This window comes from Stegodyphus dumicola, chromosome 7 (genome assembly GCF_044657685.1).
Source record: "Stegodyphus dumicola isolate Sdum_Otavi_A_Nest chromosome 7, ASM4465768v1".
Lineage (NCBI taxonomy): Eukaryota > Metazoa > Arthropoda > Arachnida > Araneae > Eresidae > Stegodyphus > Stegodyphus dumicola.
This window is the reverse complement of record NC_140774.1, coordinates 110294696-110317118: the sequence shown is the minus strand read 5'-3', so window position 1 is coordinate 110317118 and position 22423 is coordinate 110294696. Positions and strand designations below refer to the sequence as shown.

The following is a 22423-nucleotide window of genomic DNA, read 5'->3' as shown; positions in this document are numbered from 1 at the left end:
CATTACGAACGAAAATCAAGTATCTAACTATAAATACTCATTTTTCTGCATAATGATGGCAAAAGCATAACTCAAATGAAACTCTAAAATTCCAAATCAATCACCTGCTCAGGAAAAAGTCAGCCATGAGTTTAAATGACACCATAAAAATTCCCACGTGAAATGAATAATCGTAGTATCCAAAAAAAGTGAAATAAAAATTAAAAAACAGTCGTTTAGAAGCCCTTGAAATCTTTTTAGATGTTTCGTTGTCGCATTTTTTTAATTTTATAATCGGTAGAGTTCTTTTATTTAATATCTAGGCCAAATAGCTAAACTCGTGCTTAGAAACACCTGTTACGTCACCTGCTGCTGACGTGACAAACCTGATGTTACTTTTTTAAAAGATGATGAAGGTTGAATCGAAACATATGCTTAACAGTAGCGCGGACGATTCGAGTAGAGAGTTTGGAAATCCGAATTCATATATTTTGGAGCTCTTGAGCACGTAAAGGTAGGCGAAATGCTTTAGTTAGTTACACATGACTACTTTATATTTTGCAAGTTAATTTTGAAATTAACTCGAAATTTTATTGTTTTTGCGTTATTATAATTTAATTATGGTAAATTTATGAAAAAAATTAAGCTTTTTGCAATAGAGAGTACAATGAAGTTAATTAGAGAATGTTGTTTACAATGTTTTCTGTGAATTATCTCTATTCCTCTTCTCTACTTCTGCAAATGCATGTAGCGAGTAATTTATATATTATAACCGATTTATATGTATTAAAATAATCATGATATCATGACACAAAACATAATGAAAGACCTCTAGTGTAAAAATATGCTTGCAGTCGTAACCGCTTGAATACTTTTTTTATTCTTGGTACTAGCCTCTTGCGCTTCCAACCAACCTCTTTAAACAAGATCACGAATCTAGTTCAGCCTTCCTCTTGATGCTTTCATTAATTACTTCAGAATTGTTTCTAGACCTAATGAAAACAGTCTCTCCTTTAATCCCCTGGCTCTCGTTCGCAAGAAATGTCCTATGGAGCCTTCAATCTAAGGCACCAAACTGAAACTCTACGAGTTTTTGGTGGCACTGCATGTAATAGAAATTCAGTTTAAACAATTGCAATATCATATCCTGAGGGCAGCAATTCCTCATAAAAAAACTGAACACTAATTGCACAGCGTATCTTCGAAGCTATACGACGATTCTATCGAGCTCATCTAAAATTTTACATGTAGTGGCTCAGTGCTAATTCTGTCTTCAAAAATATTCATTCTAGTTTTAATACAAATTCATCGGAATATCGGAAACAAAATAATCTAATCTAACATCTCATTAGTAGCTTCCAAGATGCATCAAAGCAAATCAGAAGAGAATTTTATTTCATATCATTTACCACTTATAGTTTTTTAAATCAATGTGCTTCTATTACATTTCGCGTTGCCATTCAAAGATAGAAAAAATGTACTGCGTATAAAGCAAAAACTGCAAATTTAAATGTTCAAGAACAGTTATTATGTAGCATCTTCCGACAAACGTCTGTGCCGGATTGATTGATGCCTGTCATGCAGATTGTGGATACCATGCAGACGATAAAACCAAATTCATCCATGGGATTTACTGACGCCAGTGGAGCTTGCAAGGTTGATGGAGGCAAGATTAAACTCCGAATTCTTTTGAGACATTGTCCTTATTTTAATTCTTGAGTACTGTAGAGGTTAACTTTCTTATCTATCATCCGATACATAGAAACTTGAAAAACGTGTAAAAGATCCTTTATTTAAAACTAAATAAGATGAATAGAAGGCAGTGTTGGTGCTCACAACTCCTTCAGCATTTATAGCGAGAAGCTTAAAACAGTAGATCAAATGTAACGCTTAAGTTTAAGTAAACTAACAACCAAAGACTACACAAAGTAATATAATGCGAAGATGAATTGGCATGAATTTACCTATCTGCAATTGTAATGCAAGACCGAAGACAGAAACTCTTATCTAATATATAAAATCTAGTAACGTGGCCACGAGTGGCAGAACACGCTGTGTCTTGCAATCTCTAAACCTCATCTTAAATACACACGCACTAATTTGCATCCTGGCTGTAAAACGGAAAGAGATACGTAATCCTACAGTTTAACCACTGAAATATTAAATATTTTCTTCGCATTATCATCTTAAAAGCTTTCACATATTGCTTGTTCTTCTGCGATTATTATTTAAACAATAGTCCATTTTATAAACAAACTTCTCTTTTCCGCATTTTATATCATTTTTCATTCACTTCTGAATTTTGTTTTTATGATACATGAATCTTGCAGCTAACTACTAGATGTTTTAAATGTACCTGTGACTGATTTTTCCCTATATCTTTACTGCGAATAAAAGAGTTTAACATGTCCGCTTGCAACGTACTCTCAAAGTCTATCTATTTTTTTTCCAACGTTCTGGAAGCATTTTAATGCCCTTTCCTTGGAAATATATTATTTGGGTTTTGAATCCATTTCCAGACATTGACGGTAACGGCGTCGTGCATGCCTGCATGTCTTGCAAGAGGGGATTAAGCCTGATACTTGGAAATGAACTAGTATGCCACATTTCATTGGTGATGGCCACTATATTCTTTCAAAATGCATCTCCTTCAATTTCAAACCACCGTAAGAGAGAACTGGCGGTTTGCCTGAGCATCGCTTTACTCTCGTGTGTCAACGTACGTGATATGCAACCTTATCATAGTGCAAACTTTTTTCCACAATGGTTGATACAGTACCAACAGTGACTTGAAAGCATAGGCATAAGTTGTTAGATAGCGATGCTCCTGTTCTCTCGAATAACCGAATTCACACGATCACTGCTTCTCGAGGTGACGCCCTCTGGTTCCTCAGAGAAGCACTTACAATTCTCAAACCCATGGCTTCTAGATAGACACTCTTCCCCATACTGATATCTCAGATAAATTTCAGATGACTCAACTTCAGAAAATGAATCGCAGTTCGTTGCTCTATGCCTCGAAGCAGCTTTTGCTCACTCATCACTCGCAAATGCAAGACACGACAGAGCAAGTTCTAATCAACACTAAAGATAAAGTGGGAAGTATTAGCTGTACTCACCCAAGGATACATAGCGCTATGCATGATTTTTAACAACAACAGATCCGTTAATATTTGAATACCCTTGTATTAAACAACAAAATCAACCATCTTGCATCTGTTACTCAATTCTTACTACCAAGCGCACTTTCACACGTATTTTTAATAACGACGCTAGAAATTGAAAAATGACGGTTTAGAAAGATGTTTAACAAGATTAATATGGAAGATATATTTTAAATAATTCTAATATCATATTAGTTAAATTCAGTTTTCAAACGTAATCTTTTACTTGATTTCATGATCTTCCTATCTCTTTCAAACATAATCTTTTCTAAATGCATAATTTTCTGTAATAATAATAACTTAAATACACAACAATATACAATCAGTTTTATTCTTGTTTCTTGTTATGTTTGGTAATTAGTATGAGGCAAGGCATTCAAGCATTTTGATGCCGTCATAAAGATTTCATTTATAAATAAGTGTAATTTGTAAGGCTTTTCTGTTCATTTTTCTCCACTCGTCTTCCGATAAAAATACTTAATGACTCTACAAATTTTATATCGAAACTAAAAAATTAATGAAGTTGATTTTCATAATACTTACGTGTATTATACAAATTGCGAAATATCAGAACTTGATCTTTTTTTTTTTTTTTTTTTTTTTTTTGTTTCAGATAATACATTCTTCCACGACCATTCATCTTTTCAAAATGAGGTATTTGAATTCTATACTTGTGCTACTACTTCTTCTCTCGTGCATTTTACCAGATGTTTTAAGTGGTAAGTTTCTTCTTCGTGATATTTTAAGTGAAATTATTGTAAGTTAATTATTCATTAAAGTATCTGAGAATTCTTTCTTTTTTCGTTTAGAGCCATTGCGAAAGAAAAGAAGTGGATCCAGAGGGCATTCGATCATGAAGTAAGTTTAGTTTTCTTTGCAAGCAAATTTAATAGCGAAAATTTACACTTTGCTTTTGAAGAAACAAAATATGTTATTACAAATCAATACATAAGATGAGAATTTTTTCATTTAAATATTATTTTATTTGAGAGAGAATGAAGAGTTAATATACTTTAAATTCTAAAAGTTTAAGAAAAGTTAACAAAATGTTTTAGAAAATGAAAGATTATTTTGCTTTAGCTCGCCTTGGAGTTTGTCACAAGGCTGCAAGCATAATCCCTAATACATAAATAAATGCAAATGGAAGCCATATTTTAATAGTGATATGTGTAATACTCAATAGGTGATTTTATCCTTTTTATTTTACAAACAATCAAATATATATACAATAAAATACATCAGAACATAAACGAATATTTTATGTGGCATTAATGAAGGATCAAATCTAAACTTCGCTTGCAGTATTGATTTTTGTTCTAATTCTGTTTTTGCCCATTGCTGAAAAACAAGACCAATAATTTGTTCAATAACATGATGTTTTACAAATTTAAGTTTTCAAAAGAAAATATAAAAAATCTATGTGAATTTTAAAAACAGTTTTTTATCTTTTACAATAAGTTTTCAAAAGAAAATATAAAAAACCAATATGAAGTTTAAAAACAGTTTTTTTTTATCAACTCTTTGAAATTACAAATAATATAACAGTTGAGACTATTTGCTCGCTTAAATTACACCTGATGACGTTTTTAGTATTGCTTCTTTACCTGTTATTCACTACTTCTGTGAAGTTCAATTATCTTTTCTAGCTTCGATAACTTACAATGTAATTGCTCATTATCTATCAAAATTACGTAACTTATATTAAAATCATTAATCAGAATAATGAATTTAATAAAACTGCACATTTTAAGTGAAGAAGATACTCTCCACTTAAAAATTTCCTTTAACTCTCCTCTTATTTCATTCCTTTAACTCTCCTCTTATCTCCAAAAATCATTTAATAATTTCATTAACATTTCCAAGATTCAAACAACTGTTAATTTAGGTTCTTCCCAGTACTTTTTGTTTCTCGAAATTACTAGAAGGCATATAGGGTTAAAGTTCCATGTAAAGGCTGAATACGGTTACAGTTGCATACAGGGATCAATTACAGTACTAATTATAGAGACCAAACCAAAATGTCGCCAAATGGTCACGAGATTTGCCAACGGATGACGACTTCTTGCCAAATTTGGCGATAAATTAGTTACCAGTACGATTACCAGTTTGCCGAATTTAGCGAGATAGAACCTTATACATGTAATCTTATTTTTCCCGCAAAGTTTCGCTTTTCAAACTTTTCATGCTACACTATGTAAAATTCGTCAAATTGTCCCCTTCCCAAGGAGTACACATCTCAAGCAGTACAATCCCTGGACAGGAAACTATACTTACAACTAGAGAAAATCAATGAAATAATAAAATAATAATTTCAGTAATTAACACAAAACAAATCAAATACTAAGCCAGTAAATAAATACATAAACTTATAAATTTATATACAAATAGAACTGTGGTTTTAGTATACTATTTATATTGTATACACTATGTGAACCACGTACTATTGCCATAGTAAGCGGCTAGCCTGTCGTAATGAACGACTTTAGGCTTAGAATCTAAACGTCTTTCAGCCTGCTTAGGACTGTGTAAGGACCGTTCCTGGGTGATTGTAGTTTAGGAGAAAGTCCTTTCTATCTACTCGGATTCCATAACCACACTATGTCATCTTCAGTGAATCGATGGTCATATAACTATACTATCGCTAAACGACCGGCAGTCATAACCCCAGTCATTTACAGGAAACGTCTTAAGCTTATCATTACAGCTTCCGTTATTTCGTAGCCATTTGAATGAGAGTTAAAATTTGAATGTTACATTTGAATGAGAGTTAAAATGTTTCTTTCTTGGAATAATAATATAGCATCTTCTTGACTTCTCTTTAAATCAAAAATTATTAACAGTTTTCCGCGAAATGCAGAAAATACAATATACAACAATAACATGTGACCCACTCAAAATTCTTCCGAGGACGAGCACTACGACATACGTTGGTGACTTATCAATAATCTTGGCCCCTTTCAAGCAACAGGGACCGTAATTATAAGGAAGTGCATGTAATGCTTTTTATTATAAAGGTATCTTGCCAGTTCAAAACATAACGCAAGTAGCTTGTTATCAAAATTTACACGTAATTTTTCAAAACATTAATTCATAATATCTCGGTAAATTCTGATAATGCACACACAACTGATTTGACTATTGGAAAAAAATTGCATTGATATTTTCTCTTCTGCGAAACTAGCATGCAAATTTAATTTTCGCGCATTTTGACTAAAATATATCATGTGACTAAAACTGTCATAGTCTGAAGGCCTTTCTTATTTCATTCATTGCTTTAGTTAGATCCATGAGCTAACTACCAGCCATCCAGGATTCATTTTGAAGTCTAAACATTTTGGAACAACATACTGCATATTTTACTTTGTTTTGTGATGCTTGAACTGGTAATATGTACTTTGTTTTCTCTTATTCTTCAGGAGACTGGTAGATTGCAATAATTTAAACGAGGAATGCAGGAGTGACCTCGACTGTTGCTCATTTACCTGTAGATGCGGAAATTCGGATTGCTGGTGTGCTAAAAGGTCAGAGCGAAGACCTCCTACAACCGAGAAACCGGAACCATCGAGAAAATGTTAAAAATAAATTTCATTTGATCTTGAAATCTTTATTATTGTAGCCAAGAATCAAACCTTTAGAAATGATATCGATGAAATATTTTGCTTGAGATGCTATTATTGAATAACGTTATATATATATATAAGAGTTTTTTTATAAAATAAAAAATAAATTAAATATGGTGACTTTAAATTAAATTTTCTCCTCTCTTTAGTTTTCTATTTTGTGTATCACTGTAGTCTTATTTAAACTAATGCATTTTAAAACAACTTCTTTATCAGACATCTAAAATTTAGCAAAAATTTTAATGGGAATTCTTTATGTTATCCGTTTACTCCGGCCCACCTGCTGCCGAGCGTTAAAAGCCGCTGAACACTGGTAGTTCGGTCTGGGGTTCGAGTCCCGGCTAACGGACTGGACTGGCTGCACAAATAATTTCGTGGTTTTCCCCACGTGTAATGTGGATATGAGTCAGTTTGCCTTTAAAAGACCTCCACGAGCCCTCCCTCCGTTTCCGTGTAGTGTTTAAAGGCGGAGTAAGTAAAAAATACGGATAAGTAAAAATCGGTTTACTTCCATACAAGATATTAAAATAATTATAAGCAATTTTAGAACATTCTAGAGTGACTTGCAGAGTTTTTCATTGTTTGTTCTTTATTAAACGAAACTCGTGTGTTAATCTCTTGTGTGGTAAATGAAAATATTCCAAATGTCGAAAATTTTGTAATATGAAGAAGAAACTGTAATCTGAAAACTTAAGGTCTAATACCTCTCGAAATGTACGTCCATTAAAATTTCAAGCACTTAAAAAATATGTTTAAAAATTTCATTATTGTAAAAATTATAACATTAAAAGAAACTGTAGTCTGATCTTGGAAAGCAGATTGATTTTAAGAACTGAAACAATTTTAAGCTATGCAGTTACGATAGGCTCATTAGTTTAATGCCACAATAAAGGCTATTGCATCTGTTTAATAAAGAAAGAATATAGTTAATGATTCAAGATGCATTTATTTTATATCACTTAGCACGGCTTGGAACAAATATGTTTATCAAATAATAATACTGTTTGTTTTGACAGCACAGAAAATCCGAAAACGATAAAGACGATCTAAAATTTAGAATTGAGTTAGTTGAACGGTGGGCACTTTAAAATTGCCTCCCGTGCATCTTGGTAACACGAGCGTTGTCGACTTACAGCAATTTTCTCTCATCATTATCCTTTCTATGTGTCTCAAAGCTTTTTTTAACTCGGTTATTCTAAGTAAACGTGAAAGATACACATTTCCCATTAGCAATATTTTATTTGACACTAAATTCTTATAGCTATTTAAATATATCTGGCATTTTTAATTTATCGTATTTAGCATATGAAATCATGCATAACAAGTAATTTTGATATGAATGCGGTATAATGATTCAACTTAGTATTAAACTTCAAATGTTTTAATACATTTTATATGAATTAATCCAGGAGATAAGATTTTCAACTCAGCATTATTTTAATGATATACATGAGGCGGAAAATTCTTCGAATCCATATATTTTTATTATAAACTTAAATAATTCCCCATACACCACATATTTATGGAAGACAAGTATGAAACGCAATATAGAAAAATAAACAGTAAAGGAAATGGTTAAAAAAATTATGAAGAATTACAATAATTTACAATGAATTTACAAAACCAAACGTCAAAGGCAATTCTCCCACTAAACTGATGAACATCTGGAAGCCCAGTTAATATTAATATTTCGAAGTGCCAGTTTTAAGTTCTTTCTTTCACAGTCAAATTTGGAACACAGAAGAAGAAAATACATTCAACATCTTTCTCGCCACCGACGGGTGCAATCACAAAAAGTCTCTGGAATGTTAAATCTTGTCAGATAACTTTTAAAGTTTCAATGACGAGTAAGGAATTAGGTCATTTTGTAACTTGTGAAAAACTAATGACATGACAATCTCATTTTAATGGAAATGGAAAATCTCTTATTTAAGCTCCCTTTATTTTAACTAAAGTATTCCTCATTCCACGACTCCACAATACTTTTGTTCATCACCTTCTTATAAAAGGATTTAAGGATACTGATAAAAATGACAATTTCGCTCTTGATGGCAGTCTTTGCAAGAAAATCGGGCTTTTATTCCCAACAACAGCTGTATGTCCACGAACAAATGTAAAAGCAACTGAAATGTTTTTATCTTTTAAGTTTTTAAGTTGTCTTTGAATCTAGACGATTATTGTATTAGAAGAAGGTTATTTTAGGGCTCCCAATTATTAAATTGAACCTGTTGAAATGAAATAAATAGTCTGAAACAGGACTATTTTCAGTGATCCATGCGAGCCATTCGAATCCAGATGATATTTAAGTTATGATGACCACTACACATAAGTATATGAGATATTTTTTTCATAGTTATGAAACTCACTTTCTCCCTTAACGGGATATATTCTTAATAAGAAAAAAAATGAATAAGATATACAGAAAGAGTTCTTGGACCCGTCGGAGCTGGCATGTCTCTATTTTCACGTTGACCAAAATGCATGTTCTAATATTCCAATCAATGCATAATGCGCGCATGTTCCTTTACAGCAGACCAAGTATATTCAGATACCGATATTCAAGTAAGAATGTATGTCAGCGTGGAACAAAATAGAAATGCAAAGAATCTAATACATTATTATGGCAAACCATGTAAAAGAATTGACAAGATTTCAATGCAGAAATGCATTTTCTGGAAGACATTTTAAGACAAATTAGCCCTAATCTTTTTTCACTTGGATTATATCATTGATATTGTAACGAATTTGGTATTTAAATAGCTAATGTTTGTAGAATTATAAATTAAATTGTTTTTTCCCCGTGCAGTGCAGCACGTGACGAATATTAACAGAAAGCTATGCTGGAAAATTAAAAATACAGGAGCATGTGCATTTAACATTTAATAAATAAATATCTCTTTTAATTTATATTCAATTCGAATAAAGGTAATTAATTGACTAGTGTGTTTTACTGTAATCGTAATTCTACTCTTTTTTTTTCTTTCGAGAAATTACTAGAATTCTCTCATGCGGCAGATTTAAAAATCTATGAAAGCCAGTGAGAGAACATCTCAGGAGAGTTGTTTTATGAGGTTTGTTTAGAAAATTGCTGTTGTTTACCGTAGCGAATTCGCGATAAAGTCGGATTAGCTTTTTCTATTTTGAATTAAGTTCTGTTCAGTGTTTTTAGTAGTTTAAAAGATAACTACTGTGAGATATTGCAATACTGCACGAATATCTGAGGAAATTTAAGTATTTTGTTTTAATTTGTTGTGGTAATAATAAATTTTTATTCATTTTTCATCAGACTTGTGCATTCAATTTATTACGAACCGGTACATACGCAACAATATTATTTTAAACAACAATTAAAATTAATTCCTATATAGCTAAAATTATTGCGCAGAATAGCTTATAATGTAAACTATTAGAACAGTTCCAGACGTGTAAGAAAAATAAAGAAATATGCAATATCTTCAAAACCTTCTTCTTATACCGAACAGCAAAAATGAATTATAAATGGAATAAGAAAATGAAGCATTTACAACAAAACGCAAATTTCTAAACACGTAGTACTTGAAAAAAAGTGAATTTTCCTGTACATGTTTTGAATAAGAGAAATCAAAGTGTTTCCTTAATCAGTTTCGCGAATTCTGAATAAAAAGTATTGACGTATTTTTTAATTTTCTCTTTCTGTGTAACACGTTATTTATACTAAAATCTTCCATTTTCAAGTGTTGTGTTCTACACATAGGCTGAGATCAGAGTCAAATATTCGAAGAATAAATCAGAGTTATTCCGTTTCTGAAGATTCCGGTTCAGACATGTTACTACTCAAAAGGAGGAAAGTTTGAGCGATAACCAAATATACCCAGAACCGTTTTGCGGGTTCTACAACACCCCTAACTGCGAGGGCTTCATGCTCAAGAGGAGCTCTTTCATACATAAATATTAATAAAAATAGGCTGCATTTTTCTCTGAAACAAGACTTCTGTACTTCAGATTTTTTAAATACTATATGCATTGAAATTCCAAATCAGCTACAGATCAATCGCAATGGGATAAAATTTCGAAACAGGACAGGAATAAGCATACGGGACACAAGGACCTAAGATACACATACTATCCCGCGATTCTACTAATCTAGTGACAGAGACTCCGTGCTATCTTTCCAAAATATTTTCATATCGTTATTATTTGGAAGGATATATGCACTAAAATAAAAATTATTTCGTAACAATTATTGCTCACAAATATTTTGGCCTTATTCCAAAAAGAATTTGACAATATTGTTGATTTTGTGATGAAATTTTGGATTATTTAATTTATGGAATTAAATTTTGCATTATTAACTTGCTAGGACATGTTTTCTCATTGATTACATTAGTGCTGAATATTTAAAATGCCGTGGTTTAAAAAACAAACATTTATTACAGAGAAATACCCAGAGATACAGGCAGAGGGAGAAAGCGTTTACAGAGGTTAAACTTTACAGCAAATCATGGTTTACTAAATCATAAGCAAGGCACATAAAACAACCAATCAAACATAACATAAAGAATATATAAACAAATAAAATAGGATTAAGTTTTAGAATGCATCGGACGTAACAGAAAGCTATAATTCTTTTTAAACAATAAGAATGCGAACACTAATACCTCAACAGTTAGGTCATATGTTCTCCTGCCTTGAGAAGAATACAGCTCTTTCCAAAGCAGGATAGTGTGTGAATTCTGTTCAGCCATATTTATTTTCTTATGTGTTTCTTTTTTTAATATGATACAGACCATTTTAGATTCATAACTTCGGAATCAGGAATAGTAATTGCATTTTTAGCAACGTAGCAAAAGTCTTCGTTTCCTCCATTCCTGTATGCCCTTGCATATAATCCATATTGTTTTATTTATATTTATAGTTGAGGATGTTGTTTCAAAAATAATAACACAGAAATCGTAGCTGTATCTTTGTTTTCCTTTTGAAGACTATATAGGATTCTAGCATCACATCGCCGCTCCATAACGTCTGGCCTTACCATCACACCTGCCATTACTTTTAAACATAATCAGACTCTAGCAGTGTCTACAGACTGTCTGATCATCCTAACTATTTTTCCATTTACTTCATAAAACTTCGTATTTATTACTCTAATACGAGTTTTCATGATAACGTTGATAATGGGAGCTAAACCTTCATTCCAACTGCGTCCTCCACATTGCAAAAGTGGCACTACTTTTTTAATGAGATATATCCATACACTCTGATATTCTTACGTCCATACATATAACTATTACTATGTACCTCAGATCTTTATGAATAACCTTTATGGCTCTGAAGTCATTCACGAATCATTGAAATAAGATGAAGAAAGGGAGAAAATTTTGCTTGATATTATATGTTTTTCAATAAAGCAAAATTTCAAAGGTTGCATAATGAGAAACTAATTTAAGAATACACTTTTCAAAAATATATTTATTAAAAGATATAAATAAAATTTAGTAATAAAATCCATAAACATATTCTTAAATCTTGGGATTCATTTTTTCAACAAAATTTAGCAAACAATTCAAATTCCAATGAACAGCTCAAAATACAATAGCCGTGTCTGAATAGCTCAACTTGTTGACAACTGGAATCATGAGTGCGATACAGCCATGATGTATCATGAAAAGAGTTCAGAGAAATACCCAGAACTTATTAGTAGTAGGTTACGTCTAAGTTCAAAATAAACAAGACAATTCGAGAGTTGGTTGTAAGAATTTTCAAGGAAGTGTAACGAGGAATTGTAAAGTTCCTGCAGATTTCGCTAGACGCCATACTGCACTCAGAGTCATCAAGAGGTGACACTGGGAATTCAGAATTATGTTTCTTATTTCATTTTTTTCAGAGATTCATATGAATTCAAAATAACGAAAATTCACTGGATCTGCTTTCCGAATATGTGCTTCTTCTTCACTCACCTAAAAATGCTTATAATTTTTTTATGTACTCGTAAGGGCCATTACTCTTCTTAAGATTTCCAATTACTTCTTCTAAAATTATTCAACAATTAATAACAGAGAAGAAACCAGGAGTAAATACTTGGGTTTTGTCATGTGGGAAGAAACGAGTATTTAGTTACTCTTTAGAATACTTTCCGATTTTGTATGCCGTAGAAATTTTCCTCGCTGATTATAAAGCGGAAGAAATAAGAATAATACATTTATATTTACATGTACCCACAGTAATTACATAAAAATACGAGATTCTCATTAATTTATTTCAGTGCTCTACATTAGAAACTTATTTAACTGCATTTAAAATAATGTAAATACTTAATTGCGACTGTTAGAAAATCCATTTGTGGCTCTTGAACTTTCTTCATTTCTAACATGCGACTCTTAGTATTAGGCGAATTGGCTGTCTGTGTTACAGATTGAAGAGTGGAGAATTTATTCAAAACTAAGAATTGTAATATCAGTATACCAATTTACTGAAAAATCAAGTTTTTGCCAATAAAACTGAGATTTCTTATGCTGCAATTCGGTTTACAAGTGATGCTTCTGACCTTTTCTTCCACGGCTGAAGAATTAGGAAAAGATTGTGGATTTAAAATCTGACATGAATTTTACAAACAAGAAACTTACATCGTCGCCTGATTAAGAAAACAGTTGCCATCACACTAACAAGATTTACTATTGAAACACTTCTATATGAGAACTTTGATATGCATATCACTGACGTTACACTGAAACTCATGCTATACGAACTAGTAATCAAAACGCAGTTTTAAATAAACGTACCAAAAGAAGACGAACTATTTATTCTAGTTTTCTGCAATATATTTTTCTGGCCATTAAAACTGATATACCTCGAAGAAAAGCAAGTAGAAAGATCATATTTATTGTACATAATCAATGTAATAGGTGGAGGATATAAAAAAAATGTTCAGTTGGTCTGGCTGGTCATCGAGTTGAACAAGCTTGGATGATATATACGAGTATTTCATTCCATGCGGCTTCAACTGCTTCGCAGAATTCATCAATCGAGTGGCTGGCGAGTGGCGGTATGCCAGTCTCTCGGCAACCCATGACCAGATATCCTCAGTGAGTGAGGTATCTGGAGAACGTGTTGCATAAAGCAACAATCGTCTGTATCGAGTTTTTAGAGGAATGGTTACTGAAGCCATGAACCTTCCTCCTGAGGATGAAAAAAAAGAGAATTTGGATACATTTGAAGGAAGATAATTTCAGTGCTCCCGGGTGAGGGCACGTTACGCTTAATGAAATTGAATCTATAATTGATAATTTAAAATTTAAGTGTGCACCAAGATTGGAAGGCATTTCGGTAGTTGTCGTAAAATATTCATTAATATAATACCCGAATTTTGATGATGATGGTAAAAATTTTATAGGTTATAATTCAAAAGGTTTTTCGAAAAATTAATAAAAACTATTTAAAAATAGAAATTTTAAAAATAAACCACAAAAAATGGGGGACATTTATTTGGAATGAACTTAAATTTAGAAATGTGACAAGAAAAATAAAAAATATTAATAAAAAAAGAGATATTAATAAATGTATGCCAAATTCAATAAACAATAAGGAGCTAAACTTTTGAGAGCTAATTTTTTAAAAACTACTCGAACGATTTTTCCAGAATTTGGCAGTCTGGCATAATTTGTGTCGTAGATCAAAATACCCATGTTAGAATAGTGCTATATATAAATCTAATATATATCCTAAGTCGCGCTTTCGAGACATGAAAAACACAATTTGAGTTTTATCAATCGACCCAGTAGAACAGGAGATATAGAACTGTCCCATTTTTTGGGGGCAGTGTACGTACGTATCTCGCATAACTCAAAAACGAGTAGCCTCAGAAAGTTGAAATTTTGTATATAGGACTGCTATAACATGTAGATTTGCACCTCGTATTTTGGTTGCACTCGGCCGCACCAAACGTATATAAATATATTTATATATATATCCACTCTGTTAACCGGCTCAGTGATTTTAGTTTCTTTACTCTTATGTTTTGTAAGTTGTGCCAAAGAAAGCCGGAAGGCAGTTTGGGCTGTGTAAAGCAGCTGCAACCTTTGATCGGCCTTCCTTTAATAAGTTATTGGAAGGCTGCATTAATAAAAGAGAAAGATTTACAGCCAATTAAACTTAAATAAGACCTTCTCGTATGGGACGATGAAAACTGAGAAAGCATTCACTAATACAAAAAAATCTGACGTGTACACCACATGACTTCCTTGTACGGAATATTAAATTATACCCATTTTTATTGCATTTCGTTTAAACTTATTGGATTGAATTAAATCTACTTCTCCGACAGCACATAAACTAAAGCAGAATAAATGCATTCTTTAAAATTCACTCTATTTGTTTACCATAGCGACACTGTAGCGCTAGGTTCACTTAACAGTATTATATTTCGTTCATATTATAACTCAGAATACACAAAATTTATACCATTTAAAGAATTATCTAATCGTTGCCACATGTTCTATTCAAATACTATAATAAAGCTAGATGTATAAAAGAAATTAAGCAAACGAAACAAAAAAGAAACAGTTTTTCACAGACGATTGAGTATTTCTCATTCAATTAATTCAGTTCTCACTTCGCGACAAGACAAAAATACATAAAAACTCAAAATATCTATATTAAAAATTACGAAGTAAATCTTACACCCTTATTTCCTCAAAAAAATTCCAGAAAGGATTAAGCATGATTTAATTCGCAATAATAAATGAAGGCGTTGTCTTTGTTGTTGCGAAGCTAAGTTTCTATAGATTGGCAACAAATCCACTATTCTGCTGTTTCAAATGTAAACAAGCAATGGCCGCCATCAAAAAAATTATTAGGCTTAGCGGCACTTAAACAACTTTAAAATTGTCGATAATTCTAAAAATATTGCATACAGATTTACTAAAGGCATAAAAACCTTAACCGGAAGATAAGAACAACATAATTCAATCATTTTTTAAAGCAAAAAAAATGTACAATTTACAAACATATAAGAGTAAAGAAACTGAAATCATTGAGCCGGGTAACAGAGTGGATATATATATAAATATATTTATATACGTTTGGTGCGTCCGATTGCAACCAAAATACGAGGTGCACATCTACATGTTATAGGAGTCCTATATACAAAATTTCAACGTTCTGAGACTGCTCGTTTTTGTGTTATGCGAAATACGTGCGTACGTACATAAGTTCGTACAGACGCCACGAAAAATTCTGTTGAGAATTCATTTTAAAGAAGTTTTATAATTTTTTTGAAGAAAAAGAGTCTTTTATTCGGTCCTTACGTACAGATATCACGCAAAAACGTCGTTAAATTGCATTCGAAAGCAGTCAAAATGGATATTTTCGTTGAAATATGCTGCCTGAAACTTTTCGCGATTACAATACTTCCTTTTTACTTTGTACAAGGAAGTAAAAAGGCAAGGGCCGAAGCAACCCTTGTCAGAAATCCAGTTATAGTTGATGCAGTTCTAGTGCTCCTTTGATGCTGATGCATCAGTACAGTTGTACTGATGTATCAGACTTTGTGGTTTGTAGCTCATTAATGCAATTGCATAATTCAGTTTATGAACCTATTGTGTTTTAATTCCGTTTAACACAGGAAAGGTCAAAGCGAAGGGACAATTACTGACTGGATCGAGAAATACTGACTATATGTCTATCGCTCAAGAAATTTCGGCTCCTGCTGGCCTTTACAATCTATCCAGATCAAAAGCCAATAATATATCAATATATGCTTTTCTGCTGAATATATGCTGCTTACCATCCTCGGTCCAAAGGGCTGATGGAAAAATTTCATAAGCAGCTTAAAAGTGGCTCATAACAAATCAAAATGGACTGAAAAGCTTTCCTGTATACCTTGCACTCCATATCTGTTCTCATATATTTCTAAGGATCGATTCTGTTAAACCTCTTCTAGCCCCACCTTACACTGGATCTCATGTCGTTATTAAACGAACGGACAAAAATTTTCTTAAGGGGGTAAATAACAAAAATAGTACAGTTTAAAACGATTGCTTAAAACCGATGTGTATATTGTCAGACGCTTAGATGCACTTGTAATTAACTAAGACTCTATTCCAAAAAGTCTGTGCAGACTCAAACATTGCTTCAAAATATATGCTTACTCGCAGTGAACGTTGTGTTCATTTCCCCAAAAGGCTGATCACTGTAATAGAATTGAATATTTTTCTCTTCTTAATCTGCTGCAAAAGATATTCTTATTTTATTAAATTTTCGTTACTTCTATTTAATTGTAAGGCGCATTGTATTGTTATGTGCTTCAATTAGAATTTTAACTTATATTATTATTTGTATATCACCATTTACATATCATTTATACGTATATTCTGATGTAAAGTATATTTTTTTTAGAATTTTTATATCTTTTATTGGAATCTTTTAATCAAACTCTTTTGTTTCCTGACTTTGTCACTGGAGGGATACTGTATTGTTATCTTACGTTCAGGTTTCGCCGCCAGCTGACGTCACCTGTTTCGTAATATCTGTCTGTGTTCCCAGCTGACACGCAGGGTTAAACACTCTTCTAAGTTCTGCTGACACCACACATTAGCTTCATCTCTGCACAGTTCGAGTATCGTGCAGTAGCTTTTGTGTTTTGATGAATACGTTGTATCAATAAAGTTGACTGTTTTAGCGACGTGGATTCATTTCTTGCATGAACTAACACCAAGTCACTCCGCAACGCTTATACCGGGTTACAGCCGAAAACGTCGCGGACGAAAACGTCGCGGAGAAAACAACGCAAGGCGAAAACGTCGTGTTACAAAACACCGTGGGAGAAAACATCGCAAAGAGAAAACATCGTGGTACAAAACAGCGTCGTCGAAAATAAAGCGGTTCAAAATCTTCGCAGTTTAAAAACATCGTCGTCAAAAATATCGTGGTAAAAAATAAAGTATCTACAAATCATCGCATGACGATAACATCGCAGACAAGTTTTATTCAGGTTTTAATAATTGTAAACGGATATCCTCATAATGATTTGTGAGCGCAAGATGGAAAGAAGGATAATTTTTACTTTCATATTTTTTATTAACTAATACATTTTAATACATTTTTTTTGATAAAATAAGAAGCAAACGTAAGCATAGAAAATTCATGCAACTTATAGCACTTAATAGAATGAAACCGACATAGTTAACTAAAAAAGGGCCATTAATAAATCATTTTTATGAAGTTTTTACTGGTAATTTTTCGTGAAAAGTATAATCTATAAGTTGCATTTAATTTTCTATGCTTAAGTTTCCTTCTTACGTTTTCAGCAAAAATTTATTAGTTAATAAAAAAATGTGAAAGTAAAAATTATCTACCTTTACATCTTGTGCTCACAAATCATTATGGGGATATAAATTTACAATTATTAAAACCTGAAAAAAACATGTCTGCGATGTTATCGCCATGCGATGATTTGTAGATACTTTATTTTTTACCACGATGTTTTCGACGACGATGTTTTTAAACTGCGAAGTTTTTGAACCGCTTTATTTTCGACGTCGATGTTTTGTATCACGATGTTTTAGAACTGCGATGTTTTCTCTTTGCGATGTTTTCTCTTTGCGATGTTTTCTCCCACGATGTTTTGTAGCACGACGTTTTCGCCTTGCGTTGTTTTCTCCGCGTTGTTTTCGTCCGCGATGTTTTTGCCGCGATGTTATCGGCGGACACCCTTATACCGAGATCATGCATACAAACAGCTTAGAACTCAAACAGATCTGTAACTGTAACTAGATCCGTTACAGTTTCTGTTATTTAAAAATTCACAATTAATTTTTGCTGTTTACAAAATATGCAGTTATAAGATTAACAAATAGCATTTTAAAACAGCAAGCGCATGACCAGGAGAGAACTATCCCACGGAAATCAGATGTAAAAAAAATGGTCACCAAAATAACGTCATTATGAAACAATGAAAAAATTTGGCATCCCCTTTATTTTTCACTTTAACCCATAATACAGAATTTATGTGAATGGCTGATTATATAGACAGAAAACATCATGTCATTATAGTTCTTTCTAGTTACAGATCTGAAATTGCATAGTGATAAGATAGTAGCTTTGCCGTTGGAGAAACATTTAGACCTTTCTTAATTTCCAAATGAATGAAGTAATTATTAATAATAATAATTAAGTTCTAAGTTAAGAAAGTTCTGCATTTTCTTTTATATATGTCTAGCAGAATATTTTATAAGGTTCAGACTTGCTCCAATGTAATCTTCCAGCCAGTTACATAATTTACTTCTCTTCCCCCCCCCCTCATTTTTCTGATTCCACAAAAAATCTGAAAAACAAGAATCAGTATGCCTTATTTATATGTTTTAGTGTCAATTAATAAGATATCTTCGAGAACTTTGTTTTCTGTTCAGTAATCTTAACTGAAATAGACAGGCACGGCTTTAGTGTTAACTTATTTGAATAAATGCCTTTCAGATTGACATGATTGCATTATTACAGTGTGGAGATTCATTTATTTTGACCTACTATTTAATTTGTAGTTACAGCAAATTTCCTTTCATTCTCATTTTTCATCCACGGTTTCCTGTCAAATTATTAACCAGATAGCGCAGGTTTATCCAGATTAAGTTGGAAAGAAATGCTATTCAAGCAAAGCTTCCGTAACGTGATTTTAGAGCATGTTATGACCGCTTGAAGACCAAGTTGCTATTTTGTGATATTAGCGATTTGATTCTGTAGCGTTGAGGGCTTCTAGAAACTAGGCTTATTTCCGCTGGCTTCTATGAGTCAGAGCCTTCCCGTTCGTTTAAATTATCCTGTGAGCCGTTAGGGTAGTTAAATAGCATTTTGTGTTAAGTTCAGCATTTCCTGTTTGAACTAAGCCAGAAGCGTTGGATTATGGAAGCCCAAGTCTGTTCAACTATATATGATTGAGTAGAGTTTCTTTACACAATTCTAACTTCGTCTGTTGTTGTCAAGACCGCTTATAATTCCTCATACAGTCCTTTGAAAGCTCGCTAGCTTATGTTTCCAAAAAGAAAAAATAAACCTAGACTCTGTAACAATAAAAGACATTTTCTGGAGTATTTCTATGAAGAACCCAAAATAGCTTTTCTCTATGTTTCAAAACGATTATACTCTTTCCATCTAAAAAACAGTATTTCCAGTAAAGCAAGGAACATAACACAATAAACTTTATTTTGTTACTATAAGCTATACAAACCTTTCTTTATATGTTTGAATCACATCGCCCGGCTAATCTTTTTATTCTTATCTGCACTCAGCGTCTGTCAATAGTCTGCTACTGTTTGAAATAATACACTGGTTATAATAAATTAAGGAAAAATCGCAAAAATCACGATTACTGAAGAAGTTACACGTAGAATTTTATCAAACTTACCCACAATATACAACACATAGTAAGGTATAAAATAACATAAAAATAAATTACCAGACAATTATGGTAGTATAGAAATTAACACATTTATAAAATGAACAAATCGAAGGTGTCAGTTTGCTATAGGAAAAGTACCTTCAATATGAAATATGGTCGCCTCTAGAAGCAATACAGCACATACAGTGATGCGTGATGCTTTCAATTATGCGGTCTATCAGTTCCATAGGAAGCGAGAGCCATTGCTCTTGCAAAGCAGTTGCAAGCGCGGCAAGGGTCTGAGGGGGCGGATTGAGAGCAGTTAGACGTCTCTCTAAAGCATCCCAAATGTACTCGATAGGATTCAAGTCCGGGGGTCGAGCTGGCCACTCCATGCGCATAATTGTTTCCTGTTGAAGATAATCATTTACGATGCGAGTCCTGTGTGATCTTGCGTTATCGTCCTGTAGCAGGAAAGCATCACCTATTGCCCGGCACATGGGCACACATAAGCATCAAGGATGTCATCTCTATAAACCGGAGGATTCACGATTTCCGTTGGAAAGACATGGAGGTCTGTGCGTCCACCCAAATAGATACCACCCCAAACACAGGCACTGTTTCTTCCGTATGCATCTCTTTAACGGATGTTTGACGGGTGATAACGGGTTCCAGGTTTTCTCCATATCAAATAACGCCTACTATCTCTTTCTAGACTAAACCTAGACTCATCCGTAAAGAGAACAGCCCTCCGCTGATCAGGCGTTCAGTAGAAATGTTGTCGTGCCTACGGCAAACGGTCTCTCCTATGGCCTGACATGAGCGGCACGCAAATGGCTGCTCGCCTCGCATACAGACCACCTTCCTGAAGCCTTCTACGCACAGTTGACGTTGACACCAACCTTCCGGTGGCTGCAGCAAGGGAGAATCTAAAAAGAGTCAGAGTAGCGGCTCTATTCCTGCATGCACATAATGTCAAATATCGGTCATCGGCGCTCGTTGTAGCAGTTGGCCGTCCTTGGCTGAACCTCCTAGATGCCGAATCTGTGGTTTGAAATTGCCTCCAAAGTCTATGAACCACAGAAAGATTCACATTTATCCATCTGGCCACTTCTGTTTGACTTTATCCTGCCTCTAGTCTCTCAATGTCTCTCCATCGTAGTTCTGCATGCAAATGATGCCTGTAGGTCATTGTCTCAGATTTCTGATGTCACTATCACAGTGAAATATGTGGGCTCGCTCTCAAACATGGACTTTTATTCTCCTCGCAGATGACGTATTGCGAGTGCAGTGCCACTAATTTGCATATTGCAGTTTTATTCAGCTACTCTTAATTGGCAACATATTCAAATTTTACACGGTTTGGCTTATTTTTGAGGGAGTTATCCCTATTTTTGTGATTTTTCCTTAATTTATGTTAACCAGTGTAGATGGTAGCTGCGTAACTTTTTTACCGTGCCTCCAAATAATTGTCTTTGAATTAATAGATAGGATTCTTTCATTAAAAACCAAATTTCATGCTTTTTGAGAAAGCACAAAACTCCACAAACTGAAATTTTCAAGCCTTCTTGCTTCAATTAAAATACTTAACAAATTTGTTTAAAAATTTAATATTTCAGTTAAGATTAAAATTAATGTATTTTAATTTTGTTTGTACCCCTTCCCAAAAATTCACAAGCACAATGTATATAAATCTAAGGTTAGTTTTTACAATGCAACTAACATTAATCAGTTTGAAAAGCCTTTCAAACTAAATCAAGTTTTGAAATTAATTCCAAGGCAAGAAAATCACTATGAAAAATCTTAGAAATGAATTAAATATTAATATTCTTGAAATGTTTTCTATCTATAAAAACCTTCTCATTTTATTAAATAGTTCAAAATGATTTTGACATTATCTATCAGTTTAAACTTCCAAATTTTAAAATTTATACAACAGCGCGTATTTATATTATCATTAAATAAAATGAAGCTTTTGAATAAAAGTTTTATAATTTCAGGGTCAGTAAAGTTGTAATTGTTTATATGAAAAATTAGTTTAATATTTTCAGTATTAAATAATAAGCGAAGAAATGATTGAGTGTAAGCGTGTATAAGCGAAGAAATTAGGATGTTAAGAGTCATATTCTAAAAGCACATACTGCAGTTAAATAAATTTTCAAATGTAAGACCGATAAAAATGCCCATTCAAATCATTTCTAATTTATTAAATTACTTTAGTGCAAAAATCTGAAGTTAGTATTCACTATAGTTCTTACTAATGAATTTCACTACACCCCATTACTTGATTACGTTATTCATAAAAATTTATGATG

At 32.8% G+C, this 22423-nt stretch overlaps 1 protein-coding gene across 1 annotated transcript; it reads left to right on the top strand.

Moving 5' to 3' along the window:
• The first annotated feature begins 340 nt into the window (after positions 1 to 340).
• Positions 341 to 6875, top strand: LOC146996314 (uncharacterized). The gene is made up of 4 exons (XM_085820721.1): positions 341 to 493; positions 3757 to 3862; positions 3953 to 4001; positions 6560 to 6875. The coding sequence occupies exons 2-4, from the start codon at positions 3793 to 3795 to the stop codon at positions 6717 to 6719; spliced, it is 279 nt and encodes a 92-aa protein (XP_085676847.1). The 5' UTR covers positions 341 to 493; positions 3757 to 3792; the 3' UTR covers positions 6720 to 6875.
• Positions 6876 to 22423: the final 15548 nt, after the last annotated feature.

Coding starts and splice junctions, on each gene's coding strand:
- LOC146996314 (XM_085820721.1), top strand. CDS start 3,793: ATGAGGTATTTGAATTCTATACTTGTGCTACTACTTCTTCTCTCGTGC. Junction 3,863..3,952: donor TTTACCAGATGTTTTAAGTG/GTAAGTTTCTTC, acceptor TTTTTCGTTTAG/AGCCATTGCGAAAGAAAAGA. Junction 4,002..6,559: donor AGAGGGCATTCGATCATGAA/GTAAGTTTAGTT, acceptor CTTATTCTTCAG/GAGACTGGTAGATTGCAATA.